At 40.7% G+C, this 19785-nt stretch overlaps 2 protein-coding genes and 1 long non-coding RNA gene across 4 annotated transcripts in view; 1 reads left to right on the top strand and 2 right to left on the bottom strand.

The window, feature by feature from the left end:
* The window catches only part of rab18a (RAB18A, member RAS oncogene family), a 27751-nt gene extending 26267 nt beyond the window's left edge, over positions 1–1484 (bottom strand). For both annotated transcript variants that reach the window (XM_034571949.1, XM_034571950.1), the window contains exon 1: positions 1270–1484. In XM_034571949.1, the coding sequence (XP_034427840.1) occupies positions 1270–1337 (68 nt within the window). In that variant the 5' untranslated portion in view covers positions 1338–1484. The remainder of the gene's footprint in view (positions 1–1269) is intronic.
* LOC117753699 overlaps positions 1–9183 on the top strand; it is a 17800-nt gene extending 8617 nt beyond the window's left edge. Inside the window, exon 3 of the long non-coding RNA XR_004612294.1 lies at positions 9170–9183. This is a non-coding gene — a long non-coding RNA (uncharacterized LOC117753699). The remainder of the gene's footprint in view (positions 1–9169) is intronic.
* The window catches only part of itgb1a (integrin, beta 1a), a 28267-nt gene continuing 10821 nt past the window's right edge, over positions 2340–19785 (bottom strand). The window contains exons 2-16 of the mRNA XM_034571947.1: positions 14258–14324; positions 13795–13880; positions 12723–12942; positions 12447–12617; positions 11400–11638; positions 10904–11059; positions 10720–10815; positions 10116–10205; positions 9759–9899; positions 8404–8603; positions 8043–8281; positions 7684–7906; positions 6500–6735; positions 6129–6295; positions 2340–3643 (exon numbers count right to left, since the gene is read on the bottom strand). Coding sequence (XP_034427838.1) covers positions 3578–3643; positions 6129–6295; positions 6500–6735; positions 7684–7906; positions 8043–8281; positions 8404–8603; positions 9759–9899; positions 10116–10205; positions 10720–10815; positions 10904–11059; positions 11400–11638; positions 12447–12617; positions 12723–12942; positions 13795–13880; positions 14258–14324 — 2397 coding nt within the window. The 3' untranslated portion in view covers positions 2340–3577. The remainder of the gene's footprint in view (positions 3644–6128; positions 6296–6499; positions 6736–7683; positions 7907–8042; positions 8282–8403; positions 8604–9758; positions 9900–10115; positions 10206–10719; positions 10816–10903; positions 11060–11399; positions 11639–12446; positions 12618–12722; positions 12943–13794; positions 13881–14257; positions 14325–19785) is intronic.

Genomic DNA, 19785 nt, shown 5'->3' on the forward strand with positions numbered 1-19785 from the left:
CACTGCCCTTGGCCTGAATATCGCTCAAGCAGGAAGCGTACAGTACAGCCGGACAGGTCTATGTTATAGTGTTGACATAAACTCGGTCCCCTTCACTCCAGATCTGTCATCACAGTAAGAAAACTAGCAGCACAAGTGAATAAAATGTAAGAGAAAACAAAAAGGAAAAAAAGCCCAACAACATTAATACAGGAAGAACAAACTGTCTGCGTTGTTTTGATTGCTACCACCACTGGGATCTAAACAGCATGATTTAGAACAAACACTTGAGATTATTTACAACCTTCTGGGCTAATGCGTGGCTCATCCAAAAATAAAGATATTCCCATTTCCCTTTTTATTGTCAACCACTTGCTGATCATGCTACAGATCGTGGTCCTGGAGATCTGTGATAACAGCTTGTTATGTTGAGTCTGCACTGACAGAGGATTTTCTTTACTTTTAAGATCACTTGTCAGAAGGCTTACATCAGCCCTGAGCAGCTCATTATCTATGTAGCATGCTATGGCTCTGGAAGGCATGCTGTGTGCACTCAACACCATAGTTTGCAATGTGATGGTTGATGGCTCGGGCTGGCTATCCGGATTCTTTCATGCAGTCTGGACCACAGTCATGGAGACCAGAAGACCTGAGCGAGCTCCCTGTTGGCACACTGCGCTGAATAAACTGCCAGACTAATGTTACTAAAAGAAAATCCTGCTGTGTAGTCTGCTCTGAATAATAAGCTGATTTGCGGTGGCTAACGACGATCTGTGATTAGAATTTAATCGCTAAATCAACTGTGTGGTTTAAAAAAAAACTCAGAGGGCAGATTTAAAATGAGCAAACCCGAGCAGAGATCTGCTGTTAATAATGATGTGAGGCATTTCAATCTTGAAGATGCTACTGCTACAAATAAAGTCAAATTAAATACAGGGAAAAGCCAATTATCTATAACTTAACAATGAATCTGACTATGCATCATATCCGAGGTGGCTCATATCTATGTCATGTGTCTGCGAAGATGATGTCACGTACAGGACCTGAGGCTAGCTTGAAAGCTAACACAATGTTAGCCTTATGTAAGCTTAAAACAACCAAACACTGTGAGCTGTTATCTATTTAAACAGAGAGCACAAACACAGCTCAGTGTTCTACATAGTTTCCAAACGCTGTGGAACCCCGGAACATCGCATTGTTTGTATCTAGCTGCTAAGCTAGCCCCAGCAGCTAGCTGACGTTACCACAGAGCCACGCCATCGTTTTTCTCGGGAGATAACTTGATGTTACCTGGACTTCCCAACGCCACTTTCTCCTATAATCAGTATCTTCAGCGTCGTCACGATGTCGTCCTCCATCGTGTGTTCACGCTGAGCCGTGTCACCCTCGGTAATCAGCTACGAGCCGGTTTTTAAACGACGTGTCTGCGTGTGTCTTGTTTACAGCTTCTCAGACAGAGATGGTTCGTCTTCGTAAAGACGCCTCACTCCAACCATTTCCGGTGTGACCTGCTGGAACTTCCGGTTGACTTTATACTTTTGTTTATTGTGATTACATAACCATAGACTGTGCATTATGAGGACATAACAAAACAGACACTATGTAGAAAGTTACATTTAAGTTTAATATCACACATGATTGTTTAAGTCAAATGTGTGTTTTGACCTCTGTTACATAATATCTGTGCAGTACATATACTGACTGCCATTGCTCGATTTAAAACGCATTCTGTAAAATAAGTTTTTTAATTATGTATTTTTGTAGTTTCCCTGATTATTAGCTTACTTATTCATTTAATTTTCCCTATTTATTTATCTATTCACCTATTTATTCCTTCACTTGAGGAATGCCTCTTTTAATTTAGGTGCTTTAATTGAAAACCTCATTTGAACTGTCTTCGTTTATTATCTATGTAAAACAATTATAAGCACTGTTAAATGCCTTTTATTTATTCTAGCACATATAAGTTATAATTGTTATCAACAACTGTTACATAATGACAGTAAATAAGGATTTGTGTGACTATTATTACTTGTGTCTTGTTAAGATTATATTTGAAAACAAATATTAAATACTTACTCAAAAGGACAAGTGTGGCGTCGAGCCCAGGCTTTTCTGATACAAACATATTTTCTATGTATTTTGTTACAGAAGTATGAAATGGCTGATGTATGTCTTAAGTGCCACCAGGCATCCTCCTTTGAACAGGATGTGGACAGCACAGCTCAACCCTCAGGCCCTGAATAAATATTGGTTGAAAAATTGGAGATCCACACCTGAAAATAGGTCCCAAAAAAATACATATACAAGTACATTTTCAGAATACAATTATATTTTAGCTATACAGAAAAAGGCACACAGCTTTTGTACTTTATTTTAATAAATAACTCATTAACAGCACAGAGAGAGAACGTGGTATTGAAATAAAAGGCACTTTGAAAAGAATACTGTAAAAGCCTGTGGGCTGTACATCAGAGGCATTTGGGTGTAAAAGCATTTCAGAGGGGATTCATGTGACATCTGAACAAATAGTCGAGATTAATGCTTACAATTTCAGAAACATAACTAATAAAATTGACCAACACAAATGAGTTCACCAGTTCACCGGACGAGCGGACAGAAAACATATTTTTGGCATACTAGACAAGAACACAGGAGGGGACCTGAGAGTGGCTAATTACTGCGGTTAGCAAATAAAAGAATACTTCATTCGTTAATTGCAACTTGTATCATAACTTTACAAAATCCTTTGATTGTTCAACGTCGCCACAATTTTATAATTTCACCAAGTGGTATACAATCCCTTTGTGATAGTATATCAACAATACAAATAACAATAGTTGATATTGATATTCATCTTGTGTATTTAGTCTTTCAAGACAGACAACAGAACTCGATAAGAGCGCAACAAACCTTCAAACATTGGATGTTTCTCATCTGCAGTTTAAAACTACATTTACAACAATTCGCTACTGCAGAATTTATTATGATTCAATGCAATTGTCTGATCTGTATATATATATATATGTATATATATATGAATATTGCCTGTTGTAGTCGTTTTCTATATATACACACACACACACACACACACACACACACACACACACACACACACATTGACATAATGTGCTGCTATGGCTGACAACTTACATATGAAACCAAGGTCTTGTCTTGAACACACAGAAACACACAGGAAGTCAGTGCACAGAGAAAGACAACAGACAGAGACTAACTGACAGGAGCTGAGGAGTTCTTGTACATATACTGTTTTGTATTGTCACTGTATTGTTAAAAAAAAGCTAAATCGTCTGCCCATACCAGTCCTGTGGCAGGAAAAACACACAACCATCATATCATCCACCTCTGCAGCGTTGCAGCTTTAAAGTATATACACATTGTTTACTGTACACATCAAATACAAACCAATGTAGATAAAGTGTTAGTAAAAATACAGATGCAGTGGCTGAATGGTACATTATAAATGATAAGGTGACAAGAAGAAGTGACACAAGTTCTGCTCAGAACACAAACAAACTGAATACTGCAGATTTAAAATACTCAATAAAAGAGTTCATTGAATACTATGACGCCATTTTCATTTTCCCTCATATTTGGGGTTGACCACAGTCGTGACAGCACTTTTGTAGATGGGATTTTCACCCTGGAAACAAACATGAAAAGGATCAGTTACAACACTGTACTCAAAATATAAGATAGCTTTATTAGTTCATGGCATTTTCATGGCATTTTCTGTAAAACTCACCAAACCACACAGGGAAAAACACAGGGTCATCATTAAACACACAAATAGAACATTTTATGTTTACTAATAATTTGCCATCATTCATTTAGATCACACTCCGCACACAGTCATGCCTTTGTGTTAAAACATACACCAAATACTCACCTGTACAAATCTTGCCTAATGTCTTTAAATTATATCACTTATCAGAAAGGGTTTTTGTAATTGTAGCCTGAGGAAGTTTTATATCTTCAAACATTGAACATGTTTTGTGCACACTCATGCAGTTTTTTCCAACTATAAAGGCAACATTACTGTTCTTATTTTCTACTTAAGACACGTGTACAATAAAGAGAATGTTAAAAAAAAACAACCCTGAGACTGTGTGAAAGCAAGGAAGTGCAGACAGAAACAGTCCATGCAGGGAAATCAGGTGGAAAGGAAAAGAAATACAAACTCAAAGGGCAGCAGCTTTACGTCCATAGCTCGGGTTCTGGAACTGATTGATAGGACTCTTGTAAATGGGGTTCTCTTGCTACAGGCAGAGGATGAGGACAGAATATAGAGTTGAGCGGGGAAAAAGTACAACAGCACAGATAAAAAGAATAAAAGGAAAAATAAAGCACAAAGTTGGAATGGTAGAGGCAAGAAGATGTGAGTAACAGTGGAAAAGAGACGAGGATAAAATAAATAGAAAATAGTATGATCTATGGAACAGTGCAAGTCTCCCAATAGAAGATTTAAATCAATTTATCCTCATTAGTTTCATCACTTCTGGTATGCTCAACCTTACACAGGTGGTATGAATTTGACTACTTATTTGCTTTAAAATGTTTAATCTTGAAAAGAAGAAATTCTTTGTTTAGCTTTGTTCAGAAAGATATTTATTCAGGATCAAGTTATTGAAATGTGGATCTTTATGCCCTCTCCTGGACTTCATAATTATTATCTTTTCCAATTGGGAGCTCATGGACAGATTACATGACAAAAGAGCTCATGTTAAGGCCCACCCCACATTTTCTATCCTGACTGTGGATCTGTATAATGTCCTATAAACTGAATACTCGAGTTCTGCTGAAAGGTTCTCCACAGATAAAATACAATGTGTAAATATAAAACATATGAACCGAGAAAACCATATATGCAGGTTATATTATATATTTTGTTAGGCAGTAGTAAATATATTTGTCAAATATATCCAAAAATGCTCAACTCATTTCCACTGTTACAGAAACCAAAGTAGCTGCTGTTGCTCATGAAGAGGAATATGAAGAAAAATGAATATGAAATGGTAAGTAAGTAACCTGATTGGGACATTGCTCCTCATGAATGAGCTCGGTAATAACAATCAATTCAAACAGAAGCTGTGGTTTTAGGATCCCATGAATGTTTTGGTCTGTTCCATCTTTGTAATCCATTCATGGAGACCGTACACTGTTGCAGAAAGTTTGAAGTATAACTTGTTATATAATCTCTGCTCTGTGAAAAACTGTAGATATAGATATACTCAACTTTTCTGATAAGAGATAAAGAATCATTGCTGCACTTAATTAAACAAGGGTCAACTCGCCCCAAACGTCTGAAATCCTAATGTAATCTATATTTATTTAAATTCACTAATAACAATATTTCCACCGAGGCTAAAGATGAAGAAGGGATGGTTGCAGCAGTAAGTGAGGAGAGAAAGGAGTCCATGGAGGGTGAAATCCCTTACGGTTGCTTCGCCCTGTTATCTTGTCAGCCACCCCTGGTTCGTCTGATTTTTAAAAACAGCTTATAATTTCTCAAAATTAAATGGAGCAGGAGCCGCAGACTGCCCTGCCCATGGTAATAAGAAAGAATCCAACATGCGCAGTGATCAGAAACATCTGCATCACCATGCCCACATACACCGAGGGTATGACACAGTTCCACCACTAGGTGGAGGCACATTACAGCACACCAGGTCCTGCTGACATGAAGCTTTCTGTCATATTGATGTTGGCTGGAGGATGCTACAGTGGGGAGGAAGTATGGAGGGGAGGAGCTGTGGCCACTCCTCAGAAAAAATCCAGCTCTGAATAACATTCCCAAAAAAGTCCAGAGGGTTTCAGACATTTTCCCCTTTTATTCTGAGCGTCATTCAAAAGCAACAAATTCATTCTGTTCCCGCTGCTGACAGACGGCACAGAATGCCAGTGAGACGCTTCGTAATCATATCAACAAGTCTGTGAATCTCATCTGCTGCTAGGAACAACATCTGATCCTCACTAGTTAATTCCCTGACGCCGACTGGCTTTGCAGGTTCGGCCAAACAACACCTGCTTTCCGCATTTAAATGATTCAAACAAAGACCTCAGCCAAAAATCAAAAATATTTATCGGGCTCATCTTTCACCGAGCGGGTTATGGTTCCAGGCACTCACCGTATCCCATTTGGCGTTCATCTTCTCCTTCTCAAACTTGGCGAACTCTCTCCTGTCATGAATGATCATCAGCAGCTTCCAGATGAGCAGCAGGGCTAAGCCAATCAGGACGATGCCGGCTACCACACCCGCCACGATCGGGATGATGTCAGGACCGGCGGGGCAGTCTGGACAACACAGCAGTGTGTTTAGGCATTTTAAATCAACAGTGCAAAAATAACAATACCATTGGCAAAAACATAGCATCACACGGCTGTCCATGAATAAACAAATGATCTATTTTTACAACCCAAGCACCACAACCCCTGTAATTAGCTTCCTCTGTAACAGGAACCCTCCACACCCTGGTTCAGCCCCGGCTTTCTGCCTACCCAGAGAGTCGACCACATGGACCTCCTTATCGGTGTTGTTGTTGACAGCGTAGGTGTAGTAGAACCAGCAGTCGTTGGCGTCCCTCTCCTTGCAGTGCATCACGGGGTAGGACGCGTCATTGGGCTGGGGCAGCTTGTCTCTGTCCTTCACTTTAATCAGGTTGAAGTAGCTGCAGTCTCGCTCGCATGTCTCCTTCTTCTCACCTGTGCCGAACGCCCGGCACTGGATACACTCTCTGGAGGGAACAGACTTATTGCTCATTATGGGCACTGACTGATTTAATCTGCTGTCTCACTTGTGTCTAGTTGTGTGCAATCATTAGGATTTTTACGGTCTTGGTCTTTATAGATAAATTGTACACACCCACAATCCATACAACCACATATGCCTTAACAGAATGGTTGACACAGTACAGCAGGATCTCTGTGTCTCAACCAGTGCAACAAAAGCATGATATTCTTTGCTAATCTCCAGGCCAGGACACTTGTACTGTTAAGATGGAAATCCTCCAACTCTGAATGTATGGATTAGAGATTGTATGCATCAGATGAACTTTAGGAAAATCGACACCCCCCTTTCCTTCTTTCTTTCTTTCTTTCTCTTGTGTTCATTGTGTCTTTAAAATCACATGTCATACGAATTGATAATAGTAAAGAGGCTATATATTCTAATAATAGAACAACTGTAAAATGTCATGTGTTTGTTGAAAGCATCAATAATGACCTTGAAGTGATACCATCGTATGGATGATGACACCATAAGAGATGAGGGGACATACTCCACAGTCCTAGTTCTGTAAAAATACATTCTAAAGTTCAGTCAAAGCTAATATGAGGCTCCAGCTGTCCAGAATTAGCCAAACCTGGCAGTCATGTGTAGCTTTTATTACTGGTATTGTGTCCTGGCAACAAACCGACCGTTCATATGACTGCAGGAAAATATCCCTCTGGGCCAGGAGGAATCAGTGTCCAGGGAAACAATTTTTTTAAATGAAAGACATAATTTTACCAATTGGGTAAATTCTGAATTCTGAAGCCTCATATCATTTAATATCTTCCCCTCCATTTTAGCTGCCCAATGAGAGGTATCACCCCCTGGCCAGTATAGAGAGGAGGATCACTTTTAGCCAGCCATAACTTTCCCATCATATATGCACATTGACACCTCATCCTTCCAGACTTACTTGTGTTCAGTACAGACTCCTGGGCAGGTAGGGCAGGTCTCACAAGTGGGACCCTGGAATTTGGGGTCAGTGCACTTACAGGTGCCACATTCACACGTTCCCCTGCCGTTACAGATCTGCTTGTTGCTGGCCATGCATGTGCTGTTGTCCAGAGAGCAGTCACAGGCGCTGCCGGTCCACATGGGGTCACAGACACACACTCTGCACTCACAGCGACCATGCCCTAAGGGAAAAAATAAGCATGAAAGCTTTAATTCACTTAATTTACTTTAATTAACTTGATAAAACATCATCCTAGTTCCTTTAAACAGCCTTTACCGCTCTATGTAAAGCCTTCTCTGTTGTACTGACACACTCACCTCCACACAGTTTGTTTCCAGAGCGGTCACAGTTGAAGTTGTCGCACCCGCAGTACTGTCCGCTGTACCTCTCCTCAGGGTTGTCTCTCTTCTTGCACTCGCATGTGCCGCACACGCATTCTCCGTTGTTGCTGCAGATGTCCGTGCCGTTGTCTTTGCGGCAGGTCCGGTCCATGTCCTCCGTGGCAACGTCGTTACTGCTGCATTCGCACTTTCTGCCCACTCGCCCTTCATAACACCTGAGACAGAGGGACAGGTCGGCATTCTGAAGGGTTCATTTAACACTAAAACAGAAACCTAAAGGCTGAATATGAGGCTATTTTTTCTGTTTGATGTGTTAAGTGCAAGTTGACAGACTTACTTGCAGGCTCCACACTCGTAGGTCCCGTTACCGTGGCAGAGTCCACTGTTATTAATGCCTTTCTTGTGGCATTCACATTCACAGATGAAGTGCAGGGTAATCTCCACTTCCTCTGTGAAGCCCAGGGGCTTGATCTTAATGGTCTCTTGTTCGCCTCCTTTCGGACAGCCCTTTGAAGTCACACTAATGCGGAACATGACCTGTCAACGCAGCAGTAAAGGAAAAAAGAAATGACCCAAAGATCAAAACAGTGAGTGTCAGTGGACATTTCAAGACAAAGTTTTACTTAAGATCAGTTGTCAGGGTTCTACATCATGTTATTGTGAGATGTGTGTGCAGACCCAGAGTAGATAAACTAAAATCAGTTAAATCTTACTCTCCAACATAGGAAGCTCTTGAAGTTTTCCAAGAGGACTGTTTAATTAGCTACTTGCATTTAGCATTCAGCTTATAGCAGAATTTCAAAGTGCTACATGATAACAGCTGCTAGTCCTGGATTGATAGAGGTGAGAAATAAATAATTACACTTTATCAATTTCTAACTGCAGGGAGCTTCCATGATCATATTGCTACTCGTTTACTGCTTATGTAATTATTACTTATTTTTTCATTCCAGTTTCATATTTTCTTTTAATCAAATTTTATATTATTTTAATTCATTTGAACATTACAACTTATTGCTCACTGGAATTCTATGAGGTTTGATAATGTACATGTACATTAGTGATACTGGGCTAAATTAATGAAGATGATGATGTCCCCACAGGTACATGTGTCTTTTATTGTTTAAAAGTGCATGACAATGAAAAAAGAGCCCACTTTAAGGCAGGCGATCAGAAGGTTTTTCAAATTGAAAATGTAAACCTTTTTAAGGCTGCTGCACAGTAACCTGGAACTAATTGCATGACAAATGTAAAAACCAAAATCAAGAAGTTAGGCAGAAAAACATGTGATTTATGATTTAACATAAGTTTATAAATGTTAAAGGTCAGTAAAAAAGTTAATCTCCAATAAATTGGACTTGAATCTCTAATTTCAATGCAATAATTTAATATGCACTATATGTAACAAAGCAAGGCCGCTTGACTTTGACTGAATAGTGGTCAAAGAGAACAAATAGAACTATAACAGTGAAGTACGTACAAGCTGTGCTTAACTATCTAAAGTCTGTCAATATTAGTTAACAGTAGCTTTCATAACTTTCCTGTTATAACAGACTTAGTAAGACTGTAGCAGCAAAAACTTTGAGCATATTGAATGTTGAGTGTGTTTTATCGTACTATAGACGACTGACAGGCTAATTATTAGCTACTCATCTGACTATTAAAAAAAAAGAGTCATTTTCTCACGCTCACCTGATCTCCGATGGAGATATTGGAGCACTTGCGTCCACTTTCGCCCTCACTGACCACACCGTTCTTACAGTGGGATGTGTAGGCTATGGTCACTCCCTCTGGAAGTTTGCTGTTCTCCAGAATAACCTCTGACGAGAGAGACTGCCAAAACCAAAAGATAACAACAGGAATGTTGTAGCTTTGTTTTGACTGCCTGCATTAAACAAAGGCTTGGCTGAGTGATAAATGAAACGTGTTTGGACAAAACTTCTGACTGCTCCAACTCAGTCAACATACTCAACACTTTAATGTGGTTCATATGGATAAATGATCATTTGAACAAAGTTTTCTAAAAGTCAACAATCTCAGTGTACTTACATTGTAAGCGTCTATAATAAGGTTGATTACATTGCTGGAGTTGGCAGACAGAGTGCCCACTGCAGACTTTGGTATCAGATTTTTCAGTTCCTGAGGAGAGAAGAGAAGTTTAGAGTAAAGCTCTGTTAATCTTGTTAATGTTCTTAATCTCAATTAGCAACAACAAAAGATCAAGAATACTATACTGTTCACGTTTTGATGTAAAACACAAATGCATTGTACTGGAATCCAAAAATAAACCTTTACTTACCATTTCATTCCATATTTAGATGGAATCAAACTAATTTAATCTGCCTACATGAGATTATTATACATTAGCTCTCGAGCATTGAAGCTACTGTGTGCACACATAATAAAAGAGCTTTGATCAGACTCAGAGGGAACTGGGTTGAACTGGCCTGAAAAACAACACTGAGGCACAAGGAAATAATCAGAGATTGAATGAGTTGCTGCAGTTTAACTCACAGCAGATGTAGTGCATCAACCCAGGTGGATATTTATACGCACTGGGCATCTTCCAAAAACAACTCGAAAAGAATGGGACAGCTTAGGAGTTTTGCATAACGAATACATTATCAGAATGAGACTCAAAATGGCGACTAACTTGGTAAACGGGCTGGAACTCCTCTGTGACTGCAAAGATAGTCTGAATGTTGTTGTCGCTCAGCTTCTGCACCAGGTGAGCAATGGAGGGATAGTCCTGGAGAAAGATGGAGGCGAAAAGTCACATTTACAACGCAGAGTCAGAAATCTTAAAAAATCAGTCACAACAAAATTTCTCTACTCACATAGTAGTGGCTCATTGTATAAACGCCGTTCTCCAAGTGACATTTTCCATCATTTGGCAGCACGATGCCGCCCAGTTTACCATCTCCAGCAAAGTGGAAGCCAGCGTCAGTGGAGAAGACCAGGAGACGAGTCACGTTCCTCCAGCCAATCAGCTTCTAATAAACCAGGAAGAAATGCATTATTAGTCAAAGTGTGTAATGCCTCTCTAATAACTAAGCAGGTATGTGAGCAGCTCAGAATGGGACACATGAACTTTTGATTATCGCTGCATCAAAACATCCCCTTGTTAACACGGAGGAGCCATAAACTACTTACTACTTTCACTCATCATCACATAAACACATTTATTGGTGCAGTGTGCCTCCGAGCAAGTGGCATAATTGTGGGAAAATTGCATTAAATAGTGAACCTGAGCGTAATTATTTCCACAGGATCACTGAATGGCAACAGAGCTGTTGTTTTGTTGTTGTTGTTGTTGTTGTTGTTGTGGCTTACCCCACACACAGCCACTTGCATGATGGCATCGAAGCCCCCCTCAGGTGAGTCCAGGTTTCCAGAGATGTGCTGCTTGCCCACCAGGTTGTTGAACTTGGTGCCGTTGCTGGTCAGCTTCAGGACGTTCTTGTAGCTGAAGGGGCTGGTGCAGTTCTGATCGCCCGTGCATGGGTTCAGCAGCTTGGCCGGGGTGGTGCTGATGTACGGCATGACTGTTTTCTCCACAAAGGAACCAAAACCTTTTGAAGGACAAGATGGATACAGGGTTTAGCACTGGCTGAAAGGCTTAAAGGTAGGGTTGGTAAGTTGATTATGAAACAGTTTTTATCTTATTTGTTGAAATTGTTTTCACGTCTCGATAGCAAACAAATAAAGTTGTCAGGGGAAAAAAATAACAATGTCTGCGGACCTGGCAGAACTGTAATAAACACGACTATATCATTAAATTTGGACAGACTGGAGTCTGTCACTAACCGACCTGCCTGCCTGTGTTTTCCACTGCCCATGACTTGAGTCATCAGCCTGAGAGACAGACAGCGCTGAAGCAGTCAGATAATCAGAAGTTTGTGAGCGAGTCCCAGAAAAGTCGGCTTCTAGCAGTTGTCAGTCGGTGCTCGTGTATTGGGGCCGTCTCTCTAATTAGAGAGCTGATGGCCGGGGATGGGATATGTCGGTTGCATTTTGCATTTTGTAGCCTGCTCTTGCTTTTAACTTTTCCAGGAGTACCAACTCTAGCTTTAACAAGATGCTTGGTTTGGGAGCTGCAGTGTAATCTGACACCGGATGAATTCATAGCAGGTCAACGAACTCTCAAATGTTTACTTCTTTGGTTTGTTTGTGCAGGTCACACCAAGGTCATTCAAACCTGGGTGGCACTAAATATCCACAATGGGACACCTGCAAATACAAGTCAGCCAATCCACTGTCTGAAGAGTTTGTGAAGGCTGAGATGACATCCCCCCAGACAATAGTGTCACAACTGCATCCCGACCCCACCCAATATGGATGATTCTTTTAATCAAGATCTATTTTGATGAAGATCCTCACCTATCCTGAAGTCAGAGGTGATCTTTGACATCTCCACCATCAGATTGGTTCCCAGGTTCTTGACGTTCTCCAGATCGTCCTTCATGGAGTAGGACAGGTCCATCAAATAGTACATATCGATGGGATAATCCTCTGCTCTTTTGAACTTCAAGTCAAACGACTGGGGCTCACCTACAGGAAGTTAACATAATTAAAACACTCTGGAGTGTCTTTGTGGTAAATATCTAATAAAAAACAAATGAGGGTAAAAGCAGCTAATGGAAAATGTGTCCTCACCGGATCGGAGGGTGAGGTTGAGTTTCTGGGGCTGAATCTGAGTGATGTCCTCCGGCTTCAACTTAACTTCTCCCTTTGTGCGATTTGTCACCGCTTTGTTCTTCAGGATCACCCGCTTGCCGTGCGGGTTCTCAATCATCGTCCTATTACAGCCCCTTTTCAACAGAGACTGCACCTCGTCACAGCGGGTCGACACAGTTTCTCCTTGTTTCAGGAAGTCCTGAGAGCGGCAGCACAGGGAGAATTAAAGGGGAAATCCATCAGTTTTATAAGAGAATATCAGTTTATCATGAAGAGTAATACTGTGTCTGTGAAAATTGACGACATGACGGCTCCCAAAAAGTGAAGCCAAAGTGTCTCCATCCTCCCCGTGTGGTTGGCTGCAGTATAAGTCATAAACTTCACCTCCTCCATATGAATCTATGAGACATGGACTGAACTAAAAAGTAAAAAGTTCCCGTCATGTAAATTTGAATTTGAAATGAGTTTCTGATGAGTTTTGGTTTTAATTACAGTAATTGTATTACTTTGGAAGCTATAAAACAAGGTAAAACGTCATGATTGACGTCAAGACTGACTCTTGATTGGTTGAGGACATGTGAACGTGACTAAATCTGCCTGAAACATCTATGACTGCCATTTTACTGTTTTACTGTTCCGTAGGCTAGTTCTGAAACAATTATCCAATTTATCAATTACTCCAATCTCGTAAAATGTATTGACAGCAATTTGACCTAATATTTACTTGATTCAGCCTATAAAATGTGAAAAGGTTTTGTGTTTATTTCCCCCCTCAGTTTTATAGTTAAGGAGGGAACAAACAAAAAATGTTGGGCTGTTAGTCAGACAAAATTACGTAATCTGAAGATGTCGGCTTTAGGAAATTGTAATGATGTTTCTTTATTTTTCTCTGATACTTCAAATATGAATAGCTTATTCTAAAAAAAAGGTAAATTAATAATTGTAAAAGCTACATAAAGCACGATTCCACACCACTGGCTCTCTATTGCTATAATCTTAATGGCGTCAGCAATACTGTAGCGAATACAGCTGACAGCTCTGATTCACGTACTGGGTCTTTACACCAGCCACATTTGGCTCCGGCCTGGATGCAGTCCCCGCAGTGTTTGGCATTGGCATTGATGCACTCGTTCCCCTCTGGATGGAAAACAAAGGGAGAGAAGGCAGAGTCAGAGCGAGCAGTCGTACATCACAGTCCCTGCAAAGTAAGCAGCCTGTTAAACCCCGTAGTGTTTACGCATCAGATCATGTGGAACACTGTGTGGCTCAACGGTAATAGGAGACTGAGACAGAATATTCAGTCTTTTCCATTATCCTCTACGCTCCGTGATGCTGGGGTGCAGCTCTACTGCTCAGGGACATCATTACGCTAAAGTAGCTGCTCTCACTCTCCAGGGAGGGAGCCGACATTATGAGTAATATGCGAAAAGACATCATTTGACAGAATAATGATGGAACAGCAATACGCAGGGTAATACTGTTTCACAAAATGAGATCTGACAGAGGGATCTTACCTTTTTGAGCATTACTGTAACAAATGACTCCGAACAATGTGGATATCAAGAGCAGCTTCAGGTCCATCTGCAAACACACACAAAGAAGAGATCGTTTTAACGTGCTGTGGTATGAAAACAAAAAGAGCAGCTGTCTATGTGTCCGTGTCTCTAACAATAACCGTCAGCAGAGTGCTTGGTGGCCTGAAAACCTGAAATCCAAATTTCCTGGACAACAGGGTCCTCAGGAGCAAGAGAGAGGAAAGATTGTATCGGAAAATGGCTTGGTTATAATTGGAGGTCATAAATAATCCAGCAACGGGGCTTGGCTATTCTCAGTAGGCTAATTCAATTCAGACCACTTTCACACACAAACATGTACACTCAGACACTCAGACACACACACACGCACACGCACACGCACGCACACGCACACACACACACAGTCACATCAACTTGCCCCTAGCTTAGGCCGCAGGCTCCTTTTTCCCACAACCCCTTTTATTGTAAATAGCACTGACTCCCTTGAGTCCAGCCCCCTCTTATGTCCTGTATATTGATCCCAGGCCCTCTGCTCAGCCATATCGATGCATCTTGTCCTGCTGCTAATGCAGCACTCATGACTTACTAATGATGAGGGGACTGAAGGACATTACTCTGAACTAAACGGCTGAATTGGGAACAGTGTAGAGCCAATGCTGACAGCTCTGAGACTGTACTTTTACAGAGTAGTGTATATATATATATATATAATGTTCATTATGATCATCAATCTTAATCTAACATTTGCTGTTTACCACCAAACCAAAAATACTATTTGAAGATGGATGTATTTGATCATAAACCAAACAAAAGGACAAAATATTTTTTACCTGATGATGGCATGAGAGCAAAAATTAGGGGATGATTAATTAATTTCTTGGAACTAATCCTGTGAGTGAATATGTGTAATCTGAAGGCTTGGGATGGCTGTAGGCATTTATCTGCATTCATATGCAGATACATGTTAATAGAGATTAGACAAAATGTCATCTAAAACCTAAAACACCTACAAAAGGTATTGCTGGGTTTTGTGTGGATAAACATTTGACTCGTGTGATAAAAGAAACTAGTCAGACAGTGAACAGACCAACCACCCATCTTGTTCAAGTGCTTCACTCAAAACAACAGAACAAGTTTGGTGATCAACCTCTGGGAACCCTGAATGAACCAAATCATGTGCTGAACGATTGAGTGGATTTCCAAATATTTTGCAAGAGAAACAAAAACTTTGACCTGCAGGTGCTGCTAGATAAAACCCACAACCTCAACCTCATGGTGGGGCGACGTTGGGAGATCATCAAAGTCAAGCAGGTACACTATCTGGAGTTACTGAATTTCAGCAGTGGGTTGAGATCTATTTTATTTCATTGAATAGTTCCAGAGATAGTTGAGTTGACCAAAGGCCGACCAACCGAGCAAACTGCCAGCATGGCTAAAACATGCCTGGAAAGAGGATGAGGTTACAGCTTTATCCGCGATAAATAATCATAGCCAAAGAGCTAAGTTTATATTTACACTATGTCCTACAAGTGTAAATTACCCCTGCTGCCTTCATTTAGTGAGCACTGAGGTGCTTGTGGGATTCTCACCACCTCTTACTGACAGTTCTAATGAGTTGCAGCTCTGATGGCTACTACACAGTAGTTAATCTGTTAATAATATAATGTTCTACAGTATAAAGCTTCACTGTCCATCAAGGGCTCATCTAATTATCATGTGGAATGTAGAGCCAATAACCCACCTGACCATAAGCCACAAAGTGGATCTCCACAGTAGCCTATGTCAACAACACTGGATCTAAAAGCTTCAGGTTCGAATTAGAAGCAGACAGTGATAAAGTGACAAAACGTTTTCCTTCTGTTCTTACTTTTTTAGGCCGGCGGCTGTGGCTACTCATAGAGGTCACATTAAAAGACTGCGTTCCCTTACACTGGGGTAAAGGACGCTCTGACGTTCAGTGTGCATGGTGTTGAGTGAGGCATTCCTGAGTGTGTGTGTGTGTGTGTGTGTGTGTGTGTGTGTGTGTGTGTGTGTGTGTGTGTGTGTGTGTGTGTGTGTGTGTGTGTGGCAGTGTCTGTTTATATAGACACAGAGGGGTAGACGGCCTGTCTGCAGCCCCCCCCCCCCCAGATTAGATCAACTGGCTTGAATCTCCACTGCTTTACATGGATGCTGTGTGTCAGTGTGTGTTCGGTGTACGTTCAAGTGAGACGGATACCTCATCTAACCTTGATCTGCCTCATCACCGCTGCCTCACTGAAGCCATCGGACTTTAACAATAAATCTGTCACAAAATGTTTATATGATGACCTAAAATGAAAGGCAGATATTTTGAGTTTGATGTATGTGAAGCAGGTGTAAATATTGTGAGAGAATATGATAAAGTACAGTCGATGTACGCGAGTGATTTAAGTGAGCACAGAGCCTGACATGAAGGAATTCAGGTTCACATTCCTCTTTCAAGAAAAACCACAGAGATATTTTCCTTTTCTCTCTTGCTGAGGTTTTCGACTTCAGCTCTATTTTGCAGTTCCAAAGAATCATTCAAATGCAAACTACGTCTATAAAGGTCCAGCGAGGTGTCGGGTTAGAAAAACAACCATGTTGCCTTTTCACGTGGAGCTTAGCAGCTGCAAAGAGGAATGAGAGGAAAAAAAAAAAACGACGGTAAGTTATGGAGCTGAGGACAGAGAGCAGGCTGAGATAGGTCAGGACCAGGATGTTAAATTGCCTCCAAGAGCACCTTTAAATCTCAGACTAAGAAAGTCGTAAATACAATATGGAATGGTTGACATAGACAATATAACACGTGCACTTTTTCTTCTCTAGCAGTTCAGTAGAAGGCAGAAGATAGAAAACAGCTGATGAAGGCAATGTGGGTTTGGCCTAAATTTCCTTTCTCAAACTATTATTGTGCATTTCTTGCTTCGATTTGTCTATTATGTATTTTCGACACAGGCTGTAACTTGAGTCAGCTCCTCACCTCATACAAATGTGCAGGAGTCGTGTTTAGTGTTTACACAATCTCACCAGAAGCTTTATTCACTTAGAGATTTACCTATTTTCATTATCGACTAATCTAGTGATTATCGTCTTCTATTTATGTAAAAATATTCAGTCACTTAAGTATATAATTATGCATATCTCCCTTTTCCTCTTCAACCTGTACACCTCTGACTTTCAATACAACTTTGCGTCCTCTCATCTGCACATGTTTTCCGATGGATGCAATTATGGGATGTGTCAGTGCAGGAGGCAGAGACTTGGTGGAACGCTTTGTGGCGTGGAAATAACATCTGCTCTTGAATGAGGGCACAACCATGGAGACAGTTGTGAACTTCAGCAGAACCATGTTAAATTCCATTTCCATTCTTGGAGAGGAGGTGGTGGAGGTGGAGGTAGTACAGATACCTTGGAGTCCATCTTGCAAACACAGAGGGCTCTACTTTAATGTCATAAGTACATGTTAGTTTAACAGTGGGGAAATAAAGGTGGCTTCAGCAGGAGCATTGTTCAAATTTGTCATAGTCGGTTTCTTAATCTAATATGGAAGTGTTTAGGGCGTAAAATGCATTGTATTCCATTGTATTCCATGTTTCAAAACAAAAATATGTCATCAGTTTAAAAGGAAGCTATTAATCCTCACATGTAGTGAGAACAAAAATAGGTGTGACTTAGTAAATTACTTAACAGGTCTACCTTGATGAATTTTGGGAGGAAAAAACTATTCAGCCACATCTTTGCTATAATGTGCTTATGATTAGAGAGAAAATGTCTAATCGTGCTACTAATGATGCTTTCTATCAGATCTTATCGGCCTTATGTTGTAGGTTGAGGTTTTATGGACACTTTTAGGGAGTGAATTTAGACGATGCAGATGTAAGATGTTTCCAGGCAGATAAACATCATTTGAAACATGTTTTTTATTGTCTGATAATGATGTGGATGGTTATTTAGCTCCTTAAAAGGCCATTCATCCTGGTTTTCAAAGGCTTTGGGATTTGTCGGGTAAATCTGTAAATGTATCCGTCATGACCACAACATAAGATTTGAATTATGGTGCTATAATCCACTACAGTTTAATGTACTGCTAAAAAGTGAAATAAAACGGTCCACAAAGACTTTAAACAAAAAGATAATATATTAAATACACTGAGCAGTGGCTTTGACCATGTTTTAAGTTTTTCCATTGCAGCTTAGCTGGGAACGCGAGATCTTGCAACACTCCCTGACACCAGCCTTAAACTTCACTCCCCCATAAGAAAGTCTCTACAAACCATGGTTCTCAGAAATCAAACCCACATACCATTGTGAACAAGCAAGATAAAGCCAAGCAAACACTATCTTGTATGACTGTGTGACGTCTGGAATGAATCTAAGTGCACCACAAGGTGAACTTTTATATACAACCTTTTGATAAAGGCGGTTTACTGTGAACAGCAGGACAGAGCTGTGCTGCTCATTCTCTTACAGGAAAGTAGTTTATTCAGCTCCCATGCTATTTCTATGTCTCTGGGCCAGACACCAGCATGCATGCATGTCCACTTGTCACACACACACACACACCTGAGGTGTGACTGATAGCAGCCCAGTGTTTTATGGGCTTTGCAACGCTCTATCAGTTGGCAGGAGAAAGCGATGCAGGGCAGACACTGCGGTGCGTGACTAAAACGGGCCAAGCTTCTCAGGCATTCCTGAGGGGCTTGAACGCTGCCTGACCAGGATAGTAACGTGCAACACTGTTACAGCACTTTGGGGAAATGTGAGTCATGACGCCCATGATACAAGGATGCTGTATTTATAACACCCTGATTGATTCCCAAATCCTTCTTCCTCCAGCTTGTTGCTATTTAGTCAGCACCAGTTTGGAATCATTTGTTTGACCTGTGGTAATGCTGGTTGCAGCTTTATCTCTGAAACTGTTAAAGTGACCTGCAGTCATTGAACCGCGGACCCGCTGCTGGACTCAGTCCACAGAAGCCCGAAGCTGCACAAGCGATGCTGCACAAAGAGCTGTTCACCTGATAATTCAAAGGTTGGTGGAGAATCAGTTGTTGTTGCCATTTTCATGAACGCACTGTGGTCGTGATCAACAACATCCCTTAGATGAGTCCCAGTTGAAGCTGCTACAGAGCGCTGGTCGCCTGTTTATCAAAAGTTTATAATATTGAACGTATTGTCTGTCAAGTCTCACCAAATTTGACACTGTACTCGGGCCATTAACAATACACGCTTCTCAAGATATGTGTTCAACATACAGACAGTAAGAGATTTCTGGAATAAGATAGATTTAAACAGAGCTAGTCAATCAAATACAAAATGCAAAGATGCCAAGATTCAGATGTTTATGAATTTGCTGTTTTCAAATGATTCATTTAAACAATTTATCAATTAATTAAGTCAGTGAAAAAGGACAACAGCAACAGAACAAACCAAGAACTCAGATCAGTCTGCCCCTGTTGTCGATCTGAACGTTACATTTACGACAAACTGGCCAACTGCATTTG

This window comes from Hippoglossus hippoglossus, chromosome 20, assembly GCF_009819705.1.
Source record: "Hippoglossus hippoglossus isolate fHipHip1 chromosome 20, fHipHip1.pri, whole genome shotgun sequence".
Classification (NCBI taxonomy): domain Eukaryota; kingdom Metazoa; phylum Chordata; class Actinopteri; order Pleuronectiformes; family Pleuronectidae; genus Hippoglossus; species Hippoglossus hippoglossus.